This window comes from Arvicanthis niloticus, chromosome 4 (assembly GCF_011762505.2).
Source record: "Arvicanthis niloticus isolate mArvNil1 chromosome 4, mArvNil1.pat.X, whole genome shotgun sequence".
Lineage (NCBI taxonomy): Eukaryota > Metazoa > Chordata > Mammalia > Rodentia > Muridae > Arvicanthis > Arvicanthis niloticus.
Window position 1 is genome coordinate 5,161,430 of NC_047661.1, and position 18,208 is coordinate 5,179,637.

The 18,208-nt window shown below is 37.2% G+C and overlaps 1 protein-coding gene across 2 annotated transcripts in view; it reads right to left on the minus strand.

Annotated features, from left to right (window-relative positions):
* The window catches only part of Cyp7b1 (cytochrome P450 family 7 subfamily B member 1), a 167,026-nt gene that overhangs the window by 95,114 nt on the left and 53,704 nt on the right, over positions 1-18,208 (minus strand). The window contains exon 1 of one of the 2 annotated variants that reach the window (XM_076932164.1): positions 2,157-2,302. The exons of the other annotated variant lie outside the window; for it this stretch is intronic. Coding sequence (XP_076788279.1) covers positions 2,157-2,248 — 92 coding nt within the window. The 5' untranslated portion in view covers positions 2,249-2,302. Of the gene's footprint in view, positions 1-2,156; positions 2,303-18,208 lie in introns of those variants that run through there. 2 annotated transcript variants of the gene reach the window in all.

Below are 18,208 nucleotides of genomic sequence, written 5' to 3' on the forward strand. Positions count from 1 at the left end.
AAGAGGAGGAGGAGGAGGAGGAGGAGGAGGAGGAGGAGGAGGAGGAGGAGGAGGAGAAATCTGGGAAGTGTTTTCTGAGAGCACAAAGAAGCTGTGTTCCAGAGGTAGCCATGGTTGTACCTCGAGTTGCAGCTATACTTGGTAATGTGTAAGAGTCACTCAGGTGGTACTGGTTTTGAAGCATGAAGGGGTCATGAAGAGCATCTTAGGCTTGGCACTGTGAGAGGCCATGGATGACCATTGATGAAGGTGCAGCCTCAGTTGTAGTTAATGGTCCAGGACTAAAGGGGTAATACAAAAGATTTGAGGTAAAAAAGCAATAATAATAATAATAATAATAATAATAATAATAATAATAATATCCCTAAGGAAGAAAGAGTGAACTAGAAGTTGGGTGTAGCCATGAACTGTCAAATCCCTCCTCCAGTGATCTACTTCCTCTAAGAAGATTCCACCCCCAAAAGACTCAACCTCCTCAAATAGCATCACTAACCTAGGACCTGTGGTTCAAATGCATAAGACTATGACACACATCACCCTCTCAACACATCACATACTGTATGCATTCAGATTCTATTCAGGGTTAAAATACCAAAATTACTAGTGTAAGTATCAATGATACATATTAAATTATAGTAAAAATATTTTGTACTTCCGTGAAGCCGGAGCCATACATCTGCCCCACATAACTGTTTTTCCCCTTCTGTCCATCCCTCACCACAACACAGAAGGATTGTGAGATCATCTACTCACAACTTTGATGGTCATTTATATTTGTTAGGACAATTATTAACTTATTTCCAAAAACCTACTGAATATATCATTGTGTACCTATAGTGAATCGTCATAGCATTATCTCAGTGAGTTTTATGAGTACTGAATAAAAGATCAAAATGGAGAGACAAGTACTTTAAAACATGTAGGTAAAGCTTGCAAACTTGTGATTGCTATAAATATAAATTACATTTTTATGTATAATATGTAATACATAAAGGGCACTATGAAATGATGGAATCTTTCATATTTAAAATTATATAAATTATCAGACAAGCTCACATAGAAGAAGATATCTAATTTCTAGTAGTTTATGACAGGAAAACATCTTAAAGAACAAATTTGCATAAACTTTTTTGACATTGTCAAAGCATTTTTTCCCAAGATTATAAGAAGCTGCACACAGAGAGATGATTACATTACAGAGGTCTCACTTCTGCTCCATTCTGTTAGGAGGGTAAAGTCCTTTTGTGGGTGAATGAAGGCAAATGAGGAGGTGAATACAGATTTTCAAAGTATTCAAAGTTTACTCCACCACAGGATAATTGTAGAGAGGTTGCCAGGCAACATCTCTTCCATCATCTCGGCACAGAGATCTCTAGAACATTTGGGATAATAACCACGGCAAACGAGACTTCTCAATCCATACAACACACTCTGCTGAAAAGAATCTTATAGCACAAACTACCTGACATTGTTTCCTAGCTGCTGATCCCTCTGTCTGGGACTAGTCACTGAAGTGGCCCACCACAGCACTAGAGACCAGAGGCTGGTGAAGAGCTATTTGGTCAGCATTGGTTTGCCATCTGTCTCTTTCTGAAATGAGACCCTATCTTAGAGAAGGAAATCAAAGATGGTTGAAAAAGATTCCTTCAGGCATAGATAACTACATTGAGATGTCAGTGCACGGTAAAGCTCTTATCTCAAAGGGAGTAAGAAACAGCCCTGCTCAGGAACCAAATGTGAGTCTCCATGGCCGTTCACACAGATTCAAATTCTTATGATTTTATGTTCTAATGTGGCAACAGTTTTATGAAGCTTTAATAATAACTGAACAATGAGAGTCACAAATCAAGGCATTTTTCAAATATGGTGGTGGAGGCATTGGGTACATGGATTACAACAAGTGGGTATACACCTCTTTTACAGACTTTAGATACTACTTGAATAAATACTTAGCCTTTTGGTTAGTGGACAGAAGTGGTTTATTAAATTAATATATTCCAAAAACAGTTCACTTGTTAGTCAGAAGTATGTTAGGGAGACACAAAGATCAAGGAGAAGTGACTATTAAAAGGGCTAAAGATTGTAAAAGATAAATTGTAACTAGACTCCAGACATAACATGTTTTAGCTCTGCCATGCTGGAGTTCTGACACTTACTCAGCCTTACACAAGGTCCAGTGGCTGCTGAAGATCCTCACTGTAGTTTTTGTCCCAGCCCAGCATATCTGCCCTGAGCTTGAATTCTTCATTGTGTTTCATTAAGAAAGAGAGGCATTGCAGAGACATCCTTGAGAGTGACATTCAAAACTCTAAATATTTTTCAGATAAGCTTTTCTTTTTTGAAATCGATGTGGAATTGGATCTGAATTTTTTAAGTAAGTCTTTTTCAGAAGGCTATATATTCAGTCACCAGATCAACAATGCTAATTGCAATTTACAATGTGCAATGTAGCATGCGCTAATTGTCTTATTGTAGCATGTTCAATACAGCAGATTAAGATTTGTTTCTGTCTTGGTGACTATGTTTCATTTTTCACGATGATTTTCAAAATGATTTCACGGCCAGTTCTTCATTTTCTCTTTCTGTGCTGTGATTGCCTTTCACGTCTCTGTTCTTTCATGGATTGGAAGAGATAAAGAAATAGCTAAGCTGAGCCAGTAGCCCAGCACAGGCGCGTAGTGACAATTAACAAAATCATAGCCGGAAGCAGCCAGAGGCATCAGAGACGGTAGCAGCGTGTGTAGTTGCTCAAGCCTGGCTCCTCTTTTGCAATTTAGAACCTTCTTGAAATTCAAACCCTAAAACTCCTAAAATAGGAATTCATGATGTTTCTACAGAAATAGTACTAAAAGGACAAAAATATCGATGTACCAGTAGTCCTTTTAAAAACAAAACACTTATCTGGAACTTGCAATATTAGCACTTACAATCTGGATCACAGAACACAAACACGCTGGCCTGCCTGGGGCAAGTTTTTCACCATTAGCATGGTGCTCATGTCGTCACATCAATTACTGGAAGATAAATGCAGTCTTCTTTGATAATGTTTCATGTGTTATTGCCACTTCATTTATTGGTTTTGAATTTTCATTTTGTTCATGACTGTGGCTCCAATTCCAGAATGGGCACATAACAACCTATTACACATATTTGTTGAACAAATTTTTGAGTGCTTATAAATAGTTTTCCTTTGTTTATATGTAATCACATATGCATGTATACAAAGCTACATAAATTTCTTCATATATACACACATACACATTTTTATTTTATATATCACTCTGTGTATATGTATAATCTTACAAATTAATAATTTTATGTAAATAATTTTCCAGATTGTAGGCCTAAAAGGAATATTAAACAAAAAGTAAAATTCCATGCATATATTTGACATACACACATGAGAAAGCAGGATGCTGACCAATCCACAGCACTTTGCCTCTCATTTTATTAACACATATTACTCTCTGATAATGTTTAATGCTTCTGTTCATCAGGTTTTCTAAACTGTAAGCTCCTTGGACATTTTTATTTATCTTTATTTGATCAAACCAAAGAAGTGGGATATACTTACTCTACATTGAATAATGGATAGTCAGTAAGCTAATTAGTAAGTAGCACTTCTGGACAAACTCCCAGGGTAGAATTCAAGACTGGTCCAATGACCCACAGCCAGATATAGCCTTCCAAAGTTTAAATGTAAATTTCAGATAAGCCACATTAATATCAAGATGTTTTAAACAATTTTTGGAACAAAGTTCAATACTGAGAAAAGGAATATGATGAACTACAACATGGCCAAACCTAAAATTCTAAATATCCAACACGCAATCAAAATGTATCAGGTACTCAAGGAAGCAGTTAACAAAGATACCTCCAAATGGGAAAGCATAAAATTGGCAGACTAAGATGTTTTATACGGTATTTGTTTAAACACTTTCTGTTTATTCCAAAAAGAAGTAGATACAAAAGAGTGGAAAATTTTAAACATGAAAGGTGAGCTAACTGCAGCAAGAAGAGTCCCGGGCAGGGTGAAGAACAGATTAGATCAGATACTACAGAAAAGAAATGGACTTGACAAATAGTAATAGAAATTATTGAAGAAAAGATGGCAATCTTAAAACACTTTAAAAGAATAAGATAATCAGACAATCTAAGCACTAAAAGCAACTGGAGGCCCAAAAGGTAAGAGTGGGAGGAGTCACAAAAGTTTCAGGGAATAATGGCCCAAGTGTTTTCAAATATGGTTAGGGTTATAAACTCCCATATCCTCTTTGTATGGATTGTACTATCACATGAAGGTTGCATTTGGAAGCTAAAAAACATCAGGAACCAGCAAGATATTGAAGCAGGGAAAAGCACATGCTTCCAAGCCTGATGACCTGAGTTACATCCGTAATCCCCACAAGGTGCATAGAGAAAACTGAAATCGGCAAGCTGTTCTCTCATCTCCTCTACACACCTGCTGAAGCAATGCCTACTTGACACAATGTTCAACATACTAATCATATAAGCACATCACATAAAGAGATAGGAGCTCTTCTTACACACCTTTTACATATAAGGACACTTATTTCCAGAAATATTAGGTGATGCTGTACTGACTTCCACCAGAGTCTTATAAAGAACTTGAACTCAAGTCCATGTGGTCTGGCTTCAGCATCTATACTTCTTAACAGTCATGTCTCATGTTCAGTGCTCGCCACACGAATTTAAAGACATTAGGTTGATTCACAGCCCCCAACTAAAAAAGGCCATTTGTCTTAGTATGTGAGCTGAGAAGGCAATGGTCCCTGGACTTCACTGATCAGGCCAGGCAGCCTAGCCTAGGTTCCAACAAGACTAGAAAGAGTGAGAGACCCTGTCTCTAAAAACAATGTGAACAGCTTCTGAAGAATGACACCAAGGTTTACTTCTGGCCTCTACATACACGTCCATACACACACATGAGGATATATGTGCATATGCACCTACACAAACATATAACAAATAATACCACTGACATCTCATCGTTCAGAATCTAGGATGGAATGCATAGCTCCTCTGGCAGCAAGATGAAGAACATACTCGTATTCAAATCTGTATGATCTGCTACAGAGCCATGGACTGATCAGTAGGAACATTGTATTGCATCTGTGGAGTCATGTATGCATGGGATTTTCTGAAATTTTATTTCAAATAAAAATCAAGTGTACCCACAAACCCGAATTGTCAGCAATCTGAGTCCTACTTGGGACTGGAGGGTTAGTGCTGACACATGAAGCCCTGCTTGTCCTTTGTCACATATGTGCTTCCCCTAAAAGCTGCCAGTGACTTGTCAGAATTGATCAGGAAGTCCTAGGTCATCCTTCAGTGACAGACTGATCTGGACACCACCGTGTCCCATTTCTGGTTCTGTGTCACATACCGTATGAAAACTGATGTCCCTATCACCCTCCTCTCAGGATGGATGGCTGCACATGAAGATGATGCTGGTTTTTAAATGCAAGAAACAAATCAGTATGATAAACTCAACACTTAATCATTGAGAGCAGTTGTTTAGACTAATGTTGTGGAGAGAATGGATGCTGTAAAATGATATAGAATCCCTTCTCATTGTGTGATGAACGCCGCACTCTCAGTTGACAATTAAACCACCAAATCCAGGAGTAGAGAACAGAATGGAAGCGTTTTGGTAAATGACCTGAGGCTCTGATGCTCTGAAGGCTTTTAGCCAATGATTTAAAGGCTGAAAATCTCCATGCCTCTTTGTTGAAATGTATTAGAAGTTAGGATTGGTGTTATATTTCAAAGACCTCTTGTGGTTAACATACTGGGCATCTTACTACCTTAGTCCCCTCTCTTCCAGCTTCATAATTTTCATTGTTTTGGCCAGCAGTGGTTAAATGTTGTCTGAAAATTAAATGGAAAATTACAGGAATAATTCATGAAATATATACTTTTCTAAGAAACTCGACATAATCTCACACCACATCACTCTGCACTCAGGTTCACTTAGCTCAAGAATCATCCTTTTGCAGTGAGTATACTTGCTGTATATTCTACTGACCTGCCCATTAATTACCTCAGTTCTTAAATAAACTTTGGAATTACAATGCTTGTGCTCAAGGAATCCTTTGGTAGCTTAATATCCCATCACAGTGGTCCACCTTACTTCATAATCTCAGGGGCACTGTATCATCTCCAGAAAGTCAAGTGATACAGTTAGATGTTATGAAAGAGACAGACCACATTCACATAATTTTCATTATAATATATTGTTACAGTGTTTCTGTTTTGCTACTGTTATTAATTTCTCACTGTGCCTAATTCATGAGTTAAACTGCATATACAAGAAAAACGTACTATATAAAACGTACAGTACAATATATAGTTGCAGACATCTATGAGGGTCTTGGAATATATTCCTAATGGATAAAGAGAGACTATTGTATTTGTTTATTTATATTTTATTTTCTTTGTAGATTGCATTTTTTTTAAATGTTGGAGATAGAACTTTGCACATACCAGGTAAGTATTCTATTCCTGAAGTATATGGCTAGATTCTCAATATTTCAACTTAATTTTAAAATCTGTAATATCTAACACACTATAAATATTGCATAAACACCAATTAGAGAAAACAGCGATGAGAAGTGTGCACATTCAATATAGACATAGTTCTCTCAGTCGCCTTCCTTTCTCCCCTTCACTGACATATCCCTCCTTCCCCAGCTAGTCTTCCCTTTGCTCTTTCATATGGCATGCATTCCATACCCATCCCTTTCCTGAAAGCGCCTTTCCTACACCACATTGGCCCCTTGCTAGGTTCCTAGCTCTACTGTATACTTGTTTCCCCACCTTGAGAAGTGAGGGCTTATACATGAGGGGAGAACAGGGATGTTTGTCTTTCTGAGCCAGTTAGCTCCCTTAACACAATAGTTTCCAGTTCCATCCATTTTCCTCTAAATTTCATTATCTCATTTTCCTTCACAACTGAATAAAATTCTCTTATGTACCCCAACTCCACTATCTGCTGATGCCCACTTAGGCTGATTCACTTCCTTGATCATGTGACAAGGGCAGCAATGGACATGGTGTGCTCAGATGACAAGGGATATGTCATTGACTTCAGAAGTTTTTGGGTAAATGCCAGGAATAATACTGCTGGGTCATTTAGTTGTTTGAGAAGTGTCTAGGATGATATCTATAGGACCTCAACTGATTTATATGACTACCAATAGTGGTTAAAAGTTCCTGTCTCCCTACATTCTTATCAGCATTTGTTGACATTTGTTTTTCCAGTGGACTATGTATAAATTATTATTGTAGGAGCTGGAGAAGTAGCTTTGAAGTTAAGTGTGCTTGCAGCTCTTCCAGAGGATCCAAGTTTCGTGTCCTGCCCCTATATAAATAACTCATTCTTGCCTATAACTTCAACTTCACAAGATCTGTGCCTTCTTCCTGCCACATGTAGCATACACACACTTAATTAATTTAATTATCCTCAATTTTATACTTTTAGCTTATTTTGTTTAAGTGGAGTATATGTGTGTGCAGATATGTACATGTGAGCGCAGGTGCCCTCGAAGGCCTGAGGCACTGAATCACCTTGAGCCAGAGTTACACTTGCTACTGGTCATGAGCTGTGGAAACTGAACTTGTATCCTCTGAAAGAGCAGAACAAACTCTTAAGCCTCAATTCTTGGTAATTTTAAAAGTGGTCTGACATATATGTAATCTTTCTGAGGAAGAGGTGAAATATTACTAACTGAGAACACTGGTTCAAATGATGTTAAGTTGTTTGGAAAGAGTTGGTGAGTGAGTATCACGTTGTTATTATTAAGCAGTGTGTATGATTTGGAACCGTAGTAACCAAATAAGTTAGAATGTTGTGCAAACTGCACAATTTGCTACCACTGCATTTGTAAGGAACACTAAGATACACTTATATAATGGTGCATCACCAATCTAGCACATCCAGCTTGACTCTCATCTCTGTAGAGTCTTACTACTTAGAATACAGAACTTAGACTATTCTAGCAATCACTATACTGTTGTATCACAATGGCATAACACCAACCAAATCACTATTATAGTCATATCCATTTAGGAAACAACTAACATTAATAGCTATTAGTGTAAATACAGACAAAATGTTCACATATTTTTCTGCCATGACTATGTAAGAGCATTAACGATATAACTCGGGCCATTTAAATGGTAAATGTCAGTATTTTAAAATATAAAATTTCAAAGACTGAGATAAAGTATAAGTTGCTGACTTCAGTTCTTACGTTGCTTTATCCATAGGTATGCATGACTTCATATATGTAAAACAGAATTCTACACCACAGTGAAATGAGGAGTGCTTCTTTCTCTCCACTGTTGTAAATTCAAACAAAGAGTTATTAACAACAGCCTATGTATTTATCATGTGTCTAAGTGTAAGGTATGTTAATGTTGTTTCAGGTTCCCTCAAGAGTCCTCTTTAGAGAAAAATGGTTAGACTTCTGCCCCAAATCATCCACACATACTTTTAACATGAAGCACGGCAGTCAGAGGGTAGAAGGCCGGTTCCTTCCACCCTGTTCATGGCTTAGGTACTCACATATCAACATTAGTTGCCTCAACTACAGAGAGCCCACTTCTGGGACAACGTGGATCTCCTTATATCTTTACTGCAAGGTTCACTCGTGAAATCTGTCATCTTCCCCTGAACACCTGAAGCTATGCAATAGTTACTATTGGGATGAAAGTCTAATAAGAAAACTTCCTAGAGATAGGAAGATGTACTCTAGGCATGCAAGATAAAATGGAACTGTAGACTGGCGGAAGCAGTATGTTGGCTGAAGGCTGGATTTGTATCTGTGTCCTCAGTGATCATAGTAGATTTTTATCAGGATACCTGGAAGAATGAATATGAGGGAATGTTTGTGTGTAAGTGGCTATGGGGATAAGGTTATCTCTCTTAGAGCAGCTATTAAACTTGGACACAGTCTGCTGGGACAACCATACTTTAAATTGTTAAGTGAAACACAGATTCTAAACTGTATAATTAGGAGGTCACTAGAATCCATTTTTAAAGAATTCTCCACCCAAGACAAGAAGTTCTGACAAGTTTTAGGATAAGTATCAGCATAACAATAAGCACTCCTTCTAAATTGAGTTGATGGATTATTAAAGAATGAAAACCCATTAGAGAGTTTGTCAATATAATATGGATAGAAAAACTCTACTCAAAAAACGTGAGGTGATCCTGTGGCTTAATCTGTGCATGAAATCTCTTCCTCCTTTCCCTTCCACACACTCAAGCATTGACTATTTAACACATGGCAAACGGCTAATTTTAAAAAGAGCATCATTATGAACCCCAGAACGCAAAGCACAAATCACTTCCTGTTTGAGTCGCCTTTTGTTCCTACAGCAATAAAAAGTGTAGCAGATTCAAATGTCATTAATTGCCTACCAAGATATTTCTAGCACGGCTTTTTGAATTAAAAATAAAAGTTTCGGAATTATATAAACCACCCTGAGCTTATCAAGCAAGACAGACTGCTACTGTCTGAGTGACTTAGTTTATGTGACAGAGCTACATGCTGCCTTTGGGTTCACAAGTCCTTCAAAACCAAAGATCCATGCTAATGGAAACCTTTCAGCATAAAGCACCCAACAATCAGAGTTAACGTTTTATTTATTGGCTTTGACCATCTATTTCTGTTATCAAGCATAAGGGCCCACACACTTCATCAACCCCTAACAATAGCCGCAAGCTTGGACAATCTGTCTTGCATCTTCATCGGGTAAGACTTCAATGGAACGGCCTCGATTAAAGAGCAACCCACGCATAAAATGGCAACTCATTAAAATAAACTTTCTCAAAGGGAAAACTTCGGTTCCAGCTGAAGCACGCTGTTTTTATTTCAAAGATGAAAGGCCCATTACCCAGCCATACATTCATGTGTTCTTGGCCTTGCTGCTTTCTCTTTGAGGACTTTAGCTCTGGTGCCTTCCCATGTCTTTTTGGAGGCTTTAGAAACATAATAGGAATTCAGTCCTTATTGAACCTGATTGGAACATAGTATCTGTGAACCTCTCAATAATACTTCAGACTTTTATGGTTTAATTTGCAATGGTGTCCCTTTGTCTGCCTCACTGGCCTTTAATCTAAGGCACAATGCACCCACTTTACATTTATTTGAAGAAACGCACTGAATAGCTAAGGATTTTTAAATGTGCGCATTAGAAATAGAGATTAAAACAAAACCACAGGTATGGTTATTTACATTAGAGAATGCAAGGCTGGCTAAGAAAAGAGTAGAATCAAAAATGGATATTGCCATTTGTTTACATGAAAATTGACTTACAGCTTTGTGGCTGAAAACTTCAACTTGAACTCCTTGGAAGGGCAATATTAGTGAAAGGAAAAACTCATTAAAATGAGAAAGTCAGGAGACTGAGAAAAATCTGTACTCTGTGAAAATATCAGCCAACCTATAAAAGAGTAATATAAATGGCATTAGCTGAAGCAAATAATAATATTTTAGGCTTCAATTTTATATGAACAACCATTAAGTGAAATGAACCACAATTATGGCGTCATAGACCATAGATTACCCAGAGAAAATGTTAATATTCAAAGCAAGACAAAAACATCCCTCTAATGGCTGTGTACACATGCCGTCAAAAGGGAGGTAAGCTCTTTAACATGGGATATGTCACTGGAGAACTGTAATACATGAATCTTCGTCTGAGGTCTACATGTGTGTTACGTGCACATTTTAAAAGACTTAAACAAATTGTATTAAAAGTTTTCTTTTAAAAATGATTTGTTTATTTTTATTTCATGTAGACTGGTGTTTCGTCTGCGTGTTAGATCCCTTGACTTACAAGCACTTGTGAGCTGTCTGTGATTCCTAGGAACTGAACCCAGAGCCTCTGGAAGAGCAGGCAGTGTTCTTAACTGCTGAGCCGTCTCTCCAACCCTAACACTTTTCTTTAAAATATGTAATTATAAAAGTTTATGTGAACACATTTTAAGTTTTATCATAATTAATAGCTAGTATAATGGTCTCTGTGCAATGAAACCACTATATACATTTTCAGTAGACGTCACTAAAACCTTCTCAATTATATTTTGAATTTAATCTATTTATAAATTGCTTACAAAAGTTATTTTTATTCATGCAAAAATCTATCAAAAGCTGAATACATAAATAAAACATTTTCAGTAAACAAAAGCTATTCTTAAAACAAAACTGAAGGACAAAATCTAAATCATTATAAAACCAAAAATAATTACAAATGATAAACAATAGGAACTCTTGATCCTTACCTAATTGTTATCAATAAAATCAAACTCAACTTTCTTCTTCATTTTGTCTCATTTTAAGGGATTTTGTCATTTTAAAAATATGAATGTTGACATTAATCTAACCCAAAAAGCAATGGAGGAATAAAAATTCTTCACCATTGACAATGACAATTCTGTCACTCATCAAGTTACACAGCAGCTAAGCTCTCACAGACAGAAAGGACTCACTGGATTCAGGAATTCCCTAACATAGAGTTTTTCCCATTTCTTTTTTTTAATGCCTTAATTTCTATATTGTATTTGATAGTGGTTTGGTTTTGGCACAGCTATTATTTAAGTATGCTATATGAAAATAAAATAAGAATCTTTAGAGAAAATTAAAGTAGGACTATCTCATTTTCAGTAAATTAACATACAAAGCAGACAAAGAACAACAAAAAGATTAAAGTATATGGTACAGTGCCTACCTTGTGCTTACACTGGGAATTCCAGAACTCAAAGGCAGAACAGGAAGACTGTCCTGTGCTCTAGGCCAGCCTGAATCACATAGGAATTCCAGGTCCACCTGCACTACAGTGTGGGAGCCTGGCTCAAAGAACCAAGCAAACACATACTAGCAAAACGTCCTAATCCATAATACCAACAAATGACTTCTGCAATAATGAGTTGCTTTCCTACTAAAATGTACAGATTTTAAAAGATCTAGAATGTATAATTGTGCCAGATAATATCTATCATATAAAATAATATTCTATAAAAAGAGAAACACTTTCATTTTCAGATTTAACATAAATTTAACTGAAATCATGTTATTATCATATTAGAATTTAAAATAACATGTATACTTATATGTATATACACCTTTATCAATTACAAATATTTTCATTGAAACAAGTCCACAGAATCTATTCACCTATCTATTTCACTTAAAATATCAAGCACCTAAAGAAATGTACAACATCTTTACTCATCAGGGAAATGCAAATCAAAACAACCCTGAGATTCTACCTCACACAAGTCAGAATGGCTAAGATCAAAAACTCGGGTGATAGCAGATGCTGGCAAAGATGTGGAGAAAGAAGAACACTCCTCCAATATTGGTGGGATTGTAAGCTGGTACAACCACTCTGGAAATCAGTCTGGCAGTTCCTCAGAAAATTGGACGTAGCATTACCTGAGGATGCAGCTATACCACTCCTACCTGGGCATATAACCAGAAGATGCTCAAACATATAACAAGGACACATGCTCCACTATGTTCACAGAAGCCTAATTTATTATAGCCAGAAGCTGGAAAGAACCCAGATGTCCTTCAACAGAGGAATGGATACAGAAAATTTGGTACATTTACACAATGAAGTATTACTCAGCTATTAAAAACAATGAATTCAAGAAATTCTTAGGTAAATGGATGGAACTAAAAAATATCATCCTTGAGTGAGGTAACCCAACCATGAAAGAACACACATGGTATTCACTCACTGATAATTGGATATTAGCCCCAAAGCTTGCAGTACCCAAGATACAACTCACTGAACACATGAAGCTCAAGAAGAAGAAGGAAGACCAAAGTGTGGGTGCTTTAGTCCTTCTTAGAAGGAGTAGCAAAATACTCATGGGAGCAAATATGTAGACAAATTGCAGGACAGAAACTGAAGGAGGGGTTGTCTGAAGACTGTTCCACCTGGGTATCCATCCCATGTGCAGTCACTAAAGGTAGATGCTGACGCCAGAAAGTGCATTCTGACAGGAGCCTGATATAGCTGTCTCCTTAGAGGTCTGCCAGAGCCTGACATATACAGAGGTTAATGCTCACAGCTAACCATTGAACTGATCATGGGGTTCCCAATGGAGGAGTTGGAGAGAAGACTGAAGGAGCTAAAGGAGTTTGCAGCCCTATGAGGAGAGCAACAATACTGACCAACCAGAGCTCCCAGGGTATAAACTACCAGCCTGGGAGCACATAGGGAGGGACCCATGACTCCAGCTGTATATGTAGTGGAGGATGGCCTTGTTGGTCATAGGTAGGAGAGGAGCCTGAGAAGGCTGGATGCCTGAGTGTGGGGAAATGCGAGGGTAGGGAGGTGGGAGTGGGTGGGTGGTGGCATATCCTCATAGAAGCAGGAGGAGGGAGGATGGGATAGGAGTTCTTAGGTGGGGTGAAAATGGGGAAGGGGAATAACATCTGAAATGTAAATAAAAGAAAAGAAAAAAAGAATATCATTCACAAAATTATGATCATTGTTCATAGAAGGCTTGGCATTTTTAAATTTTTATCTTTGGAACTTCACATTAATTGCAAACCATTAATAACTTTAGAAAATAAAATAATTGTGGCTTAAGTGGTTTTCTTGCCATCAGAAGACTGAGCTAATAAAATCCAGAAGCCATACTGAATTTATCACTTAATAAGTTTAACCAGTGTTGCTACAGAGAAACCATTGGTTGAAGATGGCCAGTGTCGGTTCTGTTCCTGCAGCTGAAGGGCCCTCTTTATGGTAAGCAACATGGTAAATGTATAATTACAGTGGAAAACAGCATGCTAGAAGCCATGACCTTTCTAAGTCACATTTGCAAGATTGGAACAAGCATAGCCAAAACCTGGCTGATCTCTGTTTCCCAACAGAGAACTCTCCCAGACACCAGTGTAGCTTTGAGTATTAATCACAAAAACCATTCAAATAAGCTTATTTTAACACAAATCATATCCATGTAGAATAATTTTTAACAAAGCATTAGGTGCTAAATATTTTCTACATTCAAATATAAAACATTATCTTCTAAGAAAATAACCTAACATAATTATACTACTATTACTTTTGCACTGAAATTATTATAGCCACAAAATGTGGTAACACAGAGCCTTTCCCTGTCCCTGACATGTTCAACTTTGTGAGGGACCTGTGCAATATTTCACTTGTGTGACTTTTTTCCATGATATTCTTCCAGGAAAATGGGGCTCATATAGTAGTGAATTCAGCATCAGCATACAGACTTAAATAGCTTGTAGTGTACAATAGTCAGTTTTCTTTGGTGGGGGTGCTTCTTTTTTTTTTTTTTTTTTTTTTTGCCTTTTTTTTCTTTTTTGCCTTAATCCTCTCATTTGGTTTAGAAACATACGGCCCTGTTCACTTCATTTAAGCCTCACAATGACTAGAAGCCTGATCAATCTGTCTTGTGTCTTCTTGGGGTGAAACCGCAATTGAGCGGAAGCAACAGATGAATAAAGCCTACATTCAAATCTGTAGCTCATTAAAATAACGTTAAAATGGAGTAAAATCTCAATTGTAAGTGAATTGTAGCTGGCTTTTTTTCCTGCTCAACACATTTGATTAATAAACTATACCATCATTAAGCCTAAATCAGTGGTCATTAGACTTAAATAACTGTCTCCTTTTTAAAAATATGAATGTTGTGAAAACCATTTGGAAACAAGTTTTGAACATAGCCCCAAACCAAACACTTTTGCACCATAGTCCAGGAACATAACCCATCAAAAAATGATGCATAGTGATTCTGGAGAATTTATGGTTCTTTCTACTGTGTAGGGAGGATCCGTGTTCTGGGGAGAATCAGGATCAGCCAGTGAAAATCAAATTCAATTAGAACAATGACACACATCAGCGTTTCTATTTTTTTAAAAAAGGTCCAGGCTAGGAAAAGGATGTACCAATTCCTCAAATGTATTATGGATAAATGTTTTAAATCTCTACTGAATTCTAAACAACACATAATTTTAGGGGCATATATTCAAAGACTTCTAATACTATCTCTGCTAATTTGTTTACTCCCCAATTCTGTAAATTTAGTTTGTACTTAATCCAGGTGTTAAATGTCTATATGAACATTTGACCAAAAGAAAGAATTTGTAAATCTTAGATGTTGATTGGGGACCAATCTGTCCATCTTTGTTTCATGCTTACAAACATTGGTTTGCCTCGTGACTAATTAGATCGCTGGTTGGTTTTTCTTTTTGTAGTTGTTTGTTTCACCTCATGACCTATGCTGATCTTGGAAGTCAAGATACTTGTGCCTCAGTCTTCTGAGAGCTAGGATTATAAGAGCACCACAAAATCTGGCTGGTTGGGATCTTTAATGTCTTCCAAATATTGTGTACTCACTAAGGCTTAAGCCTCAGCTTGTGGATCTCCTGGAAGCTGGTGGAGTGTTTAGGAGGTGTGGCCTCCTGGATGGATTTTAGGTAAGGTAGAGATGTGCCTTTAAAGGATTTTAGGATCAAACCCTCTTGTGTGTTATGACTTCATGTCTCCTTCTCTCCCTCCCTCTGTCCCTCTCTCCCTTTCTCCACCCAGTGTCTCTTCCTTCCCTCCCTCCCTCTCTCCCTCCTTCTTTGTTTCTTTTCCTTCCCTCCCTGTCTACTTCCCTGCCCCCCTCCTTGTCTCCCACCATGTCTTCCTCCCTGTCTCTCTCTTCCTTTAGCTGCTATAACAATCTGTTTTTAGCACAAGAGAACTGCACTTTCAGCCAAGAGGTCATGAACTCTCAGAAACCATGAGTCAAAACAAATGTTTCCCAAAGCAGCTTTTGATAAAGTTACACAATTTCCTTAGGCAATCTACAAATATTTATTAAATCAAAATATGCATACTCTTCAGCCTCAAATTTCACCAATCTCACATAAACAAAAACAACAATATAAAATCAAATGGAACAAAAGACAGATCAGAATTGTTTTCCATGGAGCTGTGAAAGAGAAGGCCATAACCATGAAACAAAAGAATAAAACCTGGATAAGAAACTAGAAAAAAAATGTGGACCGATAAAAGTGAAGAAGCTTACATAACAAGAATTTACTGTGAAGTTTTTCTCTGCAAATTTTTAAAGGTAATATGCTAGGGAAGACAGTTTTCAAGAATGTAAACTAATAAAACACACACACACACACACACACATATATATATACATATATATATATATGTATATATATATATATATCCAGGTATGCAGAACACCAGGTAACTGGTAGTCTTGTACTCATGGAAGAAGAGCCAAAGACTACACAACAAGTGTGGAAGAAATAATGTCAGGCAGGCAGAGGGTGGGGGAAGAACATGGGCTGATAATCTAAACAGACATTTTCCCACTCAAAGGCATCAGATTAGAGAGCATCATATTATCTGTCATTTCTGAATTGCTCAACAAATATTTCATATTTACATAGAAACTAAAACCATAAATAAAAAGAACAAGATGGCTGAAAAGTGAGCTGTAGAAGCTTCCCTAGACATGTGCAGCTTTTTAGGTCAATATTAAACTTATTTGTGTTGCCTTTATAACCTCCATGATATATCTGAATTTCTTTTAGCCTCTGGATGTAAAATAAAATTATATATTTAGAGAGCCAGAAAACATGAGAATGAACCCTCAGAACATGGAGATTCTTAACTATCTCTCCAGGCTCTCCTGTCTTTGCTGAGAGCCTCCAGAACGTAGCTACTAAAAGGATTTCATATGTGTGTGTGTGTGTGTGTGTGTGTGTGTGTGTGTACACACACACACACATACACACACATTACATATATATATAGATAGATAAGATAGATAGATAGATAGATAGATAGATAGATAGATAGATAGATAGATAGATATAATCAGGTAAGACAAAGGAAGATATGGACAGAAGAAAGACGTTAAAAAGGAGAAGGTATGAAGCACTTCTTCAACATCTTCTTGGTTTTGAGGCTAACAGAAATGACAGGGATCCCTTGGTGAATATAATATTAGAAAAGAAATTGAGTGCTGATTCATCTGTGTTCTAATGTTCTATTCAATATCACCTTCAATGTTAGTCTAGAGGAGGCCTATGCATTCTTCAGCGGGCACAGCGTATGTGCGAATCCTGTAGCCACTAACTATACCCAGCCCTGGTATGAACAATGTCTGAGATATGGACGCAGTCAGAGAAGAAGCAGAAGGCATGCTTCCTGGGTACTGAGTTCCCCTGTGAGAATCTGAGTGACATATTTTAATTAAACTGGCCCACTGGAGTTTAATTAGGGTGTTATCTTCTTGAAGTGAAACTAATGGAAAATGGGCTCCTTTTATGGAACAAGCACAAAACATGTAGGGTAAGGATCCTTTGCTCTTAATTCCCTGATAATTAAAATAACTTGATAATCATTTTCCCACAATGTTTTCCTGTTTGTACTGAGAAAGTTGCTGCAGGGTTGATTTGAAATGACCTGCAGCCTAGCCCCATGAAGTTATATGTATCTAAGAAACTGGAGTGTGAGTATGTCAGAATAAGTTTACCTTCCAGTAGAATCAGAAAGCCCTTCATTTTCATTCAGTGAACTAGAACTCAGCTTAGAAACTGTAAACTTAGTCCCCCCGATGGACACCTGGGACTTCAGAGAATGCCAAACACATACATGTCAAATAGCATACTTTTCCAGTGCATATATCACAAAGATAATGCTTAATTTATAAATTAGGAACAGTAGGAGATGAACAGTTGCTAACAATAAAATAGAACAATTGTAATACTACCTTGTGATAATAGAGTACCCAGAACAGCAAGAACTGCCCAGAATAGTATAATCTAAATCTTTAAAATTATTTCTGGAATAATGATTTCAAGACAGACTTGATCACAAGTAACCTAAACGACAGAACACAAAACCTACTGTATGAGCAACTAGTACTGATACAGGTTCTAGAATATACTGCGGATATCATTTTTAAGACCAAGTTTCATGTGCATCAGAGTTGCAATGCGCACACACACACACACACACACACACACACACACACACACACACACGGATGACCTTAAAGTATTGATCTTCCTGTCTTCATCTCATGAGTGCTTGGATTACAGGCATGTAGTGCCACCCTCAAATTTTATAGTACTAGGGAATCAAACCCAGGTCTTTGTGTATGTGAGAAAAGAAC